Here is an 11,783-nt window from a genome sequence, read left to right as displayed (position 1 = left end):
AGCGTGGCTTGGAGGAGACACTCGGAGCCTCGGGTTCTGCCCCTCCAGTCGGGAGGGGAAGCGTCTGTCTGCCTGCCTGTCTGTCTCTCTACTCGTCTGGCTGTCTTTCCTCTGGGCTTCCGCCGCTGTGGCGGCTTGGAGAAGCGGGGGCGACCCTGGAAGCCCCCCCGCCCCGGCCCGGGGGAGCTAACGCGGCTCTAGGCTGGCGTTAGAGGCTCCGGGAAGCCGGCGGCCCCCCACGGGTTAAGCCACCTCTTACATAACAAAAGCGAGCCCCACACAAGCGCGCGGCCCTCTCCAATTAAAGCGTTTGATTGAGGCCCCTCTCCTCCGTGGCCACCCCACACAACTGCCCCACCACGGTCCCCCAGCGCCGCGCGCGCGCGCCCGAGCAGGAGATCACAAAACCCGCTCGAAATCCGCCTGCATTTATTGACTGATCCCGGAGTCAATTCCACGCCAAAGCCCTTCCCCGGCTGCGCGCCCGAGGAGCGAGAACAAGTCCCGGCTCGCCTTTGCGGCCCGGCTCTTGGCACAGGGTACCCGCACTAAGTACCGCCGGCCGCGTCCGAGGAGCGATTGCCCGGCCAAAGGCGGCATGATGGCGCCAGGGCCGCGGCTCACGGGACTTGAAACTTACAGAGATGCCCCCTCCCCTGCTGCCCACCCCCCACGGCAGGAACACCACAAACTCCCTTACATCCCCAACGTGTGCTGCTTCACCACAGTGAAGTGTTATTCTTCTTCTTATTATCATGATTTTAATTATTCCTCTCTTATTCTCCTCCCCTTGATTGGAGTGGTCGTAATGTACCTCCTCTTGGTGTGTGTGTGTGTGTGTGTGTGTGTGTGTGTGTGTGTGTGTGTGTGAGTGTGTGTGTACATATAAGTTTTTTTTTTTTTTTTTTTTTTTTTTTTTTAACTGCTCCATCACCAGTCACCGGGAGGGGTTGCTAAGGAAACGGCCGCTTGGCAACGGGCTCCGAGCCTGGGGGCCGTCTGCCGCTGCCGAGGCTGAGCCCGAGTCGGCTGCCGCCGCCGCCGCCGCCGCCGCCGCTGCTGTGGCTGCTGCTGCTGCTGCTGCTGCTGCAGAGGCTGCTGCTGCTGCGGCTGCGGCTGCTGCTGCCCGCCCAGCCTCCGCTCCCTCCTCCGCCGCCGCCGCCGCCGCTGCTCCTCCTCCTGTGCCTCTCATTCTCCAGCGCGCTGCGCTCCTCGCTAGATGGTGTGCGAGCCACCCGAGAATTAGCCACACTCCGGACGCACCCGGCCAAAAGCAGCCAGGAAGAGCAGAAGGAGGAGGAGGAGGAGGAGGAGTGTGGCGGGAAGGGGTGGCTGGCCAGGGAGGGAGCGAAGAGGAGGAGTAAGAGGTGGTGGCGGTGCTGGGGAAGAGGGGGAAACCCCAACGACCAAAAGAAAAAAAAAAAAAAAAAAAGCAGAGAGAAACCAGGAGAAACGCACACTCACTCACACACTCACACACTCACACACACACACAGCCCTAGCAAACTGTGGAGCTGCGGAGTGGCGCCTGCTTCCCCGGAAAGGAGGACTTGCGAGCGCCAGGGGGTGGGGGACGGAGCGCTGGAGGCTGCCGGAGAGTGGGGAGCAGCTCTAGCAGGGATGGACATCATGATGCTGGTGCAGGGCGCTTGCTGCTCGAACCAGTGGCTGGCCGCGGTGCTGCTGAGCCTCTGCTGCCTGCTGCCTTCCTGCCTCCCGGCTGGACAGAGCATGGACTTGCCTTGGCCGGCAGTGGACAACCTGATGGTCAGAAAGGGGGACACGGCGGTGCTTAGGTAGGACAATCAGTGCCTTTTTCTCCCCCTCTCTCTTCCCATGCTACTTACTTCTCTCCGTCTCTGTGTGGTTCCCCCCCCCCTTCCAGCTCCCCTCCCCCTCTCCTCCGTTTGCTGCTCAGTAGCCAAATAATGATAATAAGAGAAGAAATGCGAGTGGGTCTCCTGAGAGCTGGCGAGGATGGGACCCGGGCTCTCCGAGGGGAGCGAAGCCGCCACCAGCCCACTGATCTCAAAGCACTTTGCTGAACCTCCCGTTCCCTGGGTAGGAGCAACTGGGCTGAGGAAAGTGTGAGGGCTGGCAAGGAGGCGCTGGGGCCCCTTGGAAACGGGTCCAAGGTCTCCCTGTTACTGTCAAGGTTTACTCTGAGTGTGACAAGTTAGGCAGGTTTGTTGTTATTTTTCTCTCGCAAGAGCTCTTGGAAAACCGCTAGCTCCTTCCCTCCCTCCTTCCCTCCCTTCGCCCCAAGGCTCCGCCGCTCGCAGGCGATTCTTTTTCCTTTCTTTCTTCCTCTCCCTCCATCTCTCTGCTCCCCTCTTTCCCCGCTCCCCTTGCTCTTTCCCTTAGCCCACACTCTCCTGTCACTTTTCTCCTCCCTTCCTTCTTTTCTAAGCATCTTCTCTCTTCTGCTTTCTCATCCCCCCTTTCTTTGCCTTTTTCCCATTTTTCTCACATTACCCACCTCTTGCCTCCCCTCCTTCCCATTTTCTATCGTCCCCCCTCTGTCCCATCCTCTTTTTAGCTCTTCTCTCTCCCCTGGTTTTCTCCCTCCTTTTTTCTTCTGCCCTTTCTTCTTCCCTCTTCTGTTTTCCTCCCGTGGCACTTCTGCCACACATACAGAAATGTTTCCTCCTCCTCTCTCTCCTTCCAGGCTCGATCTCCAACACTCTCCAAGCCTTCAATATCTATTTACCTTGCCCCAGAAATCCCCTGCTTCTGCCTGCTGCAACTCTCATCTGTAGATTTCTTGCACACATTAGCACTCTCCCCCACCCCCACCCCCCCTTCTCACACTCTATAATACACTTTTACACTTATAAACAGCCTCTCTTAAATTTCAGACACATGCCCTTTCACTGTTCACACAATCCTTACATTCTCACTCAAAAATGTACACACTATGTTCATCTACAACCTCTCTCTCTCTCTCTCTCTCTCTCTCTCTCTCTCTCTCTCTCTCTCTCTCTCTCTCTCTCTCTCTCTCTCCTTCTCTCCCTCCCTCCTTCCTTTTCCTCCATCTCTCCCATACCTCCCCCCTTTTCCACCCTTCTCCTCCACTCCTCTCCCTCCACACCTCTGTACCTCCTCCCTCAGTCCCTCCATCCTTCCCTCCTTCTTTCCTCCCTCCGTCTCTCCTCTCTGTTTTCATAAGCTTTTGAGCGGAAGTGGTTTGTCACTCCTGAACACCAACAGCCCAGTTTTCCCTTTAAACACAATTAAGTGCTGAAAATATTTCTTCTTCTGGGAAGATAGAAATGGATGCTCAGGGGGTGCTCAGACTTCAGGAAGCCTCAGCAGCTCTCCCTGAACCTTCTTTGCCCAGCAACAGCCAGACTCCTGCTCTGTAGCTCCACCGGACATATGGCTCAAAGCTACCTTCGATGTCCTCTTCTTGTCCAATGAGAGTTAGATAGCTTCTAGATGTGGACTACGAGATATCGGCCCATTTACGGACGAGGTGAAATGTAGCAATTGTTCTAGAATAGTAAATATACTTTGAAATGTCTCTTTGTGGGTGTGGCACATGATTCCCTCTTCAGAAACCTCCTGAGAAGACCAGATTTAGATGGGGAAAAAAAAAAAAAAATATATATATATATATATATATATATATATATATATATATATATATATATATGTATTCTTTAATCTTTGCATTTGGAAGATGTTTTAGTGATCATTTTGATCACTCTGTTGTGAACTTAGACTAATAGCAAAGGCATATCGCATTCAGGACTGTTTGGGGATCACTAAGCAAAGGCTTCCCTTTGGTTGGCATTCACATCACACACTTGAAAAGCCCCAGGTGTGGAGCGTTTGAATGATACCCATATTTGCCTCCTGAGGGATAAGTTTCTCTTAAGAAGTTCGGACCTCTGTGACATGGCTTGAAAAATGATGTTCCATGGTCCTAGGGGTGGGCCATAGGTGCTTCAATATACCAATATCCTATTTGTCACCCTATCGGGAAGTATTCTCTGTTATTCATGTTTCCTGTTGGATAGCATCATTGGGAGATGGTGTTTCAGAATGAACAAGACAAGCAGCCTCATAGTACTGTGGCTTCTAAGGCCCTGGGTTAGGACTTCAGGTTCTCTCCTTTTCTCCCCAAGTGATGTTTATGTTTGGTGTGGAGCCACTAATGCCCCCAAATTTGTGTAGCTTTGGATGCTCCATGGTAGTAGTTTGGTGCAAAATGAGTTCACTTGGAGGGCCTTGCATTAACCTCTTAATTTTTCTTACCTTCAGCCTTTGCCTTTTTCAAGCTCTCTCTTTAGTGGCTTATTTTATAGCTTCAACTTTTTTTAATGAAAATAATCACCACTTAACGATGTTCCTTAATAAGTCGATTTAAAAGAAAAGATTAAATGGAAGCTTTTGCTGGCCTTGCACCCAGACAGACACAGGAGCAAAAAACCACTTCATTCTACATACAGTCTGTACAGTATCCTACAGGCCTCTGGGGAGAGCTCTGTGCTTAGCGTCCTTCATATTCCCCATGGATGGAGAAATGCATTGAAGATGGTTATTCAAGTGAAGTTTTTCCATGTTTCCTTAATTGCTAAAATGAGCCCATTTACTATCCTAAACTGCTCTCAGGTGGGAAAATTTGCTGTTTGGGCCTTGTACCTAAAGCTTCAAGGGAAGGTGCTTGATTAATATCATTGACCGTGAATTGCACTGCCACACTTTTTTTTTTTCCCCCCTAGTCATTTCCTATAGCCAGGTCGCCTGATTTTAGTTGAGGGGACCTCCAGTTAGGCTGAATGTTCTCTAATTATCAGGATGATGCATTTTTCTCCTTCCCTCTGCTTTCCTTTTCCCTGCCTTCTCACTACATGGTTCCAGGAACAGTGCAATTTGTGATGGAACTGATTCCAATTCTGTATCAAGTAATAGCTCTATTTAAACATATATATTTGCATGTGTTTTTTAAAAAAAGCAAACAGTAATCTCAGCTTCTGTGAGAAGCTGCATTTTCATGTTTGTGTCCTAAAACAAAACAAAAAAAAAAAAAGGAAGATCTTTTCAGGTCTGCTTATAATGCACTTCAGGGTAACTTCCATGAGACTGCAAATTTCAGATCAAATGTTTGTTTTCATCTCCCAAGTGACAAGATCCATTTGGGGAGAGAGGCTGATATTGGGGATCGCAAAGCTTTTCATTGCTCTTTACTTAGACCTCATAAAACAACAAGAAAATCCTTGTTAGAATTATATATGAGAACCTCAGACTTCAGCTCTCTTATTTTGAAGGGCTGTCCTCTGGATTTAAGGCAATAAAGAAGCTTTCAGGAAATTCTCTTTTATATTTTCAGTATCTTGAACGTGTTCTCCTGACCGGATCAGCATAATGAAATAGCATAGAAAATGCAAAAGTGTCCATTGCTAAAACTAATATAATCCATTGCCCCAACTCCGAAGGGGGTGCTGAAAAGATCTGGCCCTCCTAATGGTAATGGATTTAATGAGGCAGCAGTGCACTAGGAGATATCTTTTAACATTTTCCCCTACAGGAAACTTGGGATTTAGATGAATCTTTGTCCATCTAGAATACATTTTAAATGGCTATCACCATTTAAGAACATGTTTCCATTAGCTTGTTAATGATAGAAATGGGCCGCAGCTATATTAAGAATATATGTTCCATTGAGCTTAATGAAAGATGATTCATGTGTGTATTGAAAGGTTAGTGGATTTTGTTTGTTTTGTTTCTTCTTCTTTATATTACCCTGCCTTCTATAAGCTATGCAGATTGCAGCATTTAAAGGTAAGTGTTGATATCTGAAACCTGACACTTTGCTCTTTATTCATCTCTGGGAGACTTAGAAAACCAATGGAGACTTTGCTCTAATTGGGCTTTTTATTGCTTCTTCAACTATTCCTAGGATTTGAAGGTGGGGGAATAAAGGAGAGATGATCAGAAAAGAGATAAATATATTTAAAGATGGGTAAATAGGATATTCTATATAATGCATGTCATACATCATCTCGTACCTACGATTTTCATCTATCTACTTTTCTTGAAATAATAGCCTTTCCAAAGATATTATTATTGCTGTATTGTATTTACTATGGGATTTTAGTTGATTTTATTTTAACTGTGAGAATATGCAGGGCTTAAAGGAGACAGATCATTTTTAGGTGAAGGGAGCTCGGTTTAGTTGGGGAAATTTGTACAATTAAACAAAATTGATAACCATCCGAGAGTAGTTGGAATATGATTCAACTAAAATGATGGCTACTGGTTATATTTGGTTAAGTTCAAAGTATCAAGAGAAATAAATGGTCTATTGAAGTGAAAATGGTAGAGAACCATGAAATTCAGCTGGGAAGAAGGATTAAGTTTTTCTCTTACTACAAACCTATCGTTCCTCTTCAGTTTTAGTAATAGAAGAAGAAATGACATTTATGTAAGACTTGAAAGTCCACAAAGCACTAACTCATTATCTCAAGTGATCCTTATAATACCCCTGTGACTTAGATAATATCATTATCCCTGTTTTACAGATGAGGAAATTGAGACTAAATGGGTATTTAAGTCACTATCTCAGGTTGTCATAGTGATTGAGTATCTGAGGTAGGATTTGAATTCTGGTTTTACCGACTCTGAATTTACAACTCTTGCTCTGTGTATGACCTGGTAGAGGTATCTGTGTGGATGTTTCCATCTCTAAGAGCTTTGCTTCTTCTTCCTTGAACCTGCTTTTCCCTGTAGCAGTGCTCTCAACCCACTTCTTGGAACATCTCACAAGGCACCACATGGAAGCAAAGTTGCCAGCAAGTTATCATCAAAACATCATATTGTCTTAGAAATCAGTGATTAGTCACTGAGGTCACTTCAAGTTTTCTGGAGAGGAATAACAAGAAGAAAAGAAAAGAAAAAAAAAAATATATATATAAGAAAAACCAACATTTTTTCACAATATCTGGAAAACAGAAGTGATTGTTTGAAAGTATTAATATCAAGGACAGGACCAAGATCGACAATCGAGAGGGGTTTCTTTTTAGAAACAAATTGATGACATCATATTGAACATATACATACATATATGTATTTATGTATTAATATAAGTGTATTAAAACACAAATCCACATTGACATCACTAAAATAGTTCATCTTTCTTAGACATTAAATTAGAACCTCTTTTCATTTTCTTCTTAAAATCTTTAGCCTTATTCATGGTGTCAACCACTTAGGAAAACCTGAGTTCAAATTTGCCCTAAGATATTTGTTAGTTGTGTGACAAATCATTTAAACTTTGCCTCAATTTCCTGCACGGTAAAATGAGAATAATGATGGTATCTGAATTCCAGGATTGTTGTGAGGACTAAGGGAGATATTACAAAAAGTGCTTAACGTATTGCGAACTTTATATAAACCTCCTCCTACAAAAATTAGCTCAGGTGCTATCTACCAGAGGACTTTCTTGTTCTCTGGAGATATTAGTTCTCTCTATCTCTTGAAGTGGATATATACTACTTTTCACATAATTATGGGGGGAATTATATTTAAAATAGAAACTCCACAAAAATAGGGGCTTCTCAATGTTCTCTTTATCTCCAATGTCTAGTCCAATGACTGAAAATAGCAGACTGTGAATAAATGCTTAGGGAACTGACCTGAATTAATTGATATTATGTCTTGACAATGTTCACAAACTTTTGGATAAAGGATTGTCTCTAACTTCATTCTTTTAACATGTTTCTCTTCCACCCATTGAATATCAATGTTATGGCTTTCTCCTTGATAAAAATTGAACTTATTCAAGCCACTTTTTGTGTTAGTCAAGAGAAATAAGGTTCTTTTCATAAGATAGACATTTGTTCTTCAATCACCAAAGTGGAAGAAAAATCTATTATCTGAAGGCAGAATAGGGCTGGATGGACTTGATGTGCTAGATTGTGGGACTTTCTCAGGTGAAAGGTGATTGCTGCTTCTACCCTAGTCAGGTTCTTTAGATGGTATTTCTTTGAGCATTCACAGAAGTTACACATGTACATAGAAAGCTGAATCCTGATATTTCTTATCTTGTCTTCCCAACTTTTTTCAAATTACATTAGGCTATGAGAATGAATGAAAGTTCCTTTTTTAAAATGTCTTTGAGATGTTAAATTCCAAAAACACAATTTTTGTACCAGATTCTTCCTGATCTTATTTTTTATTGTTTCATATTTTGTTCCCTCACAATCAGACATTTATGTATTTTCTATAGATATCAATATTCATTCTAGGATATCAGCAAGCAAGCTCAGCAATAGAAAATGGCGGCCAATTATTTTGACTATTTCATGAGTTGATAGATATTTTATTGATTCTTGTTTCATCAAATCTATCCATCTTTGGCATTGAAGGAATCATATAGAATATACTCCTTTCAATATTGTCCCTATGTATAAAGCTTAGAGTCACCACCACCAATTTATGAAATTATTGATCCTCACATTCAGTTGTAGGGAAATTGCATTTTACATTGGATGGAGTTCACAGTAGTCCAACTTCCCGGATGTAGTGCTTCTTTTCATATTATGACTTTTCACATGGCATGTTCAGGTCAAGTCCTCTTTTTGTTTCATAGGAATAATGTTATTTGTAATTTTTTTCATCTCCCCCCTTTTAAAACATTTTTACTGTAGGTACATTGACCTTAAAAGGTTTTGGGGGCAATATATAATCATGGTGATGTAGAAGCAGTTTAATGTGTTGGCTTATTTCTTGGACAAACTAGAAAGATGCAGGGATTGTGTAGATTAAGTCAGTTGATCTCCATCCTTACTTGAGAGTTTACTAGGGTATTAATATTAATGGGAAAGTTGTAGTAGTAATAGTCACTATTTTGAGGTGAGTTCAGGGCCCTGCCATTGGTGCGTAAAAAGAGATGTATAGAAAGAAGTAAATAATGATTGACTAGTGGGCTTTCAGCTTGTCTCATTTGAGACATACAAAAGTTTTAAAGAATTTCAATGTATAATATGACTTCTTTCTCTGTAGAAATAATCATAAAATACTTTTAATAAGACATCAAAAATGCTCTGGGTTGTAATTTTATTAGAAAAAAAAAAAAACACCATTGATTGTAAAGCATTTTCCTGTAACAATATGTTGATAAGATTTGATAGCTTATCGTCTTTTGTGATCTAATAAAACAAGAATAAAATTCTTTCTGTGAATATATCAACTGTATATATAATTACTATAGTGAAATCTACTCTTTGGAAATTACTAGACATTTCTTCCCCCTTTAATTTTCAGTATCTTCAGTTAATTAGAATGTAAAATACTTAATGAACATAACCCCCCCACACACACACACATACAAAGGACCCTTTATCAAGCTGTATCATTTTTTAACAAAGCTTATTGCACAGCCCCAATTTTATCTCTCTTCTAGGTTGGGCTTGGGATTTCACATGGCTCTGACTCATCAAGACCACTGTCCTTCTCTTCTTTTAGATTTTCTCTTTCATACTTTATCTGAAAGTTTCTGTTCTTCCTTTTCTTTTCTGTTTGTTAAACTTGTGTTCTTAGTATCTTTATATTGTTAAAAATTATTGAGGATCTGATCAAAGAGTCAAAGCTACCCCCATTTTTTGTTTTGTTTTGTTTTTATTTCTAGTACCCCAGGAGCTGTCTCCATCTGTTTTTCTTCTTTCTTACCTCTATGGACTCCACCCTCAAGTGGATGCAATTAGATGAACTTAAATACAAATTTAATCAGGTTTCCAGTAGAAGGCAGATTTCACTCAATGATGTAAATTGTCTTAGTTTTTTAGATTTTTTTTTTACTCCTACTTTATTTTTAACTGGGATAATCCCTGCTTTCAAAAAACCTCAGTCAGTTAGCAAATATTAAGCAATGTTTTATTTTCTAGGAGTCAATAACTGAGCACAGTAGATACCAGTAAATGTGAACGTTGTCCCTGCCCTCAAAGAGCTTTCATTCTAATGGGAGAGACATTCTATAGAAAACTAGGCCTTTAGAGCTATGGACATCGCAGGTAAAGAGCAAGAGCTAAGAAGGGCCAGATGTGCAGGGAGGGATATTTGAAGTGAACCTTAAAGAAATTGAGCAGAATTAAGAGTTGGAGGCAAAAGGATGAAGAATTTGGGCAGGGTGGATGGACAGTAAGAAGCTGTGCTTAATGAACTATTGGGAGGCTGATGTTGCTATTAGGTGGCATGGAGTAAAGTTTAAGAAGTCTGGGAAAGAGGGAAAGAAGAAAGGAAAAGGTCAAGAAAAGCTTTTAATGTTAAAGAGAGAAGTATATTTTTGGTGCTTCAAGTTACAGGCAACCACCAGGGCTCATGGAAAGGAGGAAATTCAGTTCTCTGGTCTGACTTTTTTGCGAAATTCTCTGTCTGTCTGTCATAGCAGTGATTTCTCTTAAGGGAAGTCTCAGGAAGTTAATCCTGTTGAAGTCCCAACTATCTATCAGCTCTTTGGCCTGCCAAGTTGCTTTATGAATTTAAAAAATACTTGACTTGGGACCTAAGGCTTAGCTTGCTTACCCTATGACATATCATAAACTACAGTGCCATGTTTCTTTCACTTGTTTTATCTTGTCCAGAGAGAGACACAGGACGAGACAGAGAGAAACAGAGAAAGGGAGACAGATAGACAGAGATAGAGACAAAGAGAGACACAGGATGAGACAGAGAGAAACAGAGAGAGGGAGACAGATAGACAGAGATAGAGACAAAGAGAGACACAGGACGAGACAGAGAGAAACAGAGAGAGGGAGACAGATAGACAGAGATAGAGACAAAGAGAGACACAGGACGAGACAGAGAGAAACAGAGAGAGGGAGACAGATAGACAGAGATAGAGACAAAGAGAGACACAGGACGAGACAGAGAGAAACAGAGAGAGGGAGACAGATAGACAGAGATAGAGACAGAGAGACACAGGACGAGACAGAGAGAAACAGAGAGAGGGAGACAGATAGACAGAGATAGAGACAAAGAGAGACACAGGATGAGACAGAGAGAAACAGAGAGAGGGAGACATAGACAGAGATAGAGACAAAGAGAGACACAGAGGGGGAGAGAGAAAGAGACTGAGATAGAGACAAAGATATGAATTACTCCTTTGGCAGTCTGGTGAAGTGTATAATTCCCTTTTCACAATATTTTAAAATATATAAAGTAAAACACAGAAGGAATAGAAAAGAAGTAAATCACATTCAAATACAATTCTTAAAATTAAAACAAAACAAACATGTACCCTAGGATAAGACCCTCTGTTGGCTCTATTAAAAATTAGGTTCTAGTATCATCTATTACAAGCTGGCCATGTGAACTTGATCAAACTTCCTTTTCTTCTAAGTTTCCTTATCTACAAAATGCAGAGGTTTGTTTGGTGAGTCACTATGTTCTCCTTCAGCATCCAACTATTTCCCTTATATTTATGCTTTGGATTGAGAGACTATAGAACTAAGATAATTGACAGATTCTGAGCATAATGAATAACTAAGGGTCCCATTACCAATTCCACCCACTTCCTAGTGTATCATTTGATGAGTCATCCTTAGGTGGACCTTTCTGTTTCTCTCCGCCCCTGACTGATTTTTCTCTAATTCAGGGATACTTTGTGTTTTCGCCAGGCTGGATTTTCCTTTTACCAATATAGAACGGAATTAAACTAACTAGAATGGCAATCACAAGATCACAAGATCATAACTAGAAGGATTCTTTAGGGCAGAGAAGGCAAACTATACTCACAAGTTCAGATTAAGCCAGAACAAATTGCAATTAAGAAAGATTTA

General features: G+C 42.2%; 1 protein-coding gene across 1 annotated transcript in view; it reads left to right on the top strand.

Moving 5' to 3' along the window:
* Nucleotides 1-403: 403 nt before the first annotated feature.
* Nucleotides 404-11,783, top strand: part of NEGR1 (neuronal growth regulator 1) — a 1,167,619-nt gene continuing 1,156,239 nt past the window's right edge. The window contains exon 1 of the mRNA XM_074265586.1: nucleotides 404-1,796. Within this exon, the coding sequence (XP_074121687.1) occupies nucleotides 1,621-1,796 (176 nt within the window). The 5' untranslated portion in view covers nucleotides 404-1,620. The remainder of the gene's footprint in view (nucleotides 1,797-11,783) is intronic.

This window comes from Sminthopsis crassicaudata, chromosome 4 (genome assembly GCF_048593235.1).
Source record: "Sminthopsis crassicaudata isolate SCR6 chromosome 4, ASM4859323v1, whole genome shotgun sequence".
Lineage (NCBI taxonomy): Eukaryota > Metazoa > Chordata > Mammalia > Dasyuromorphia > Dasyuridae > Sminthopsis > Sminthopsis crassicaudata.
Note: the sequence above shows the minus strand (reverse complement) of the source record. Positions and strands in the feature narration are given on the sequence as shown.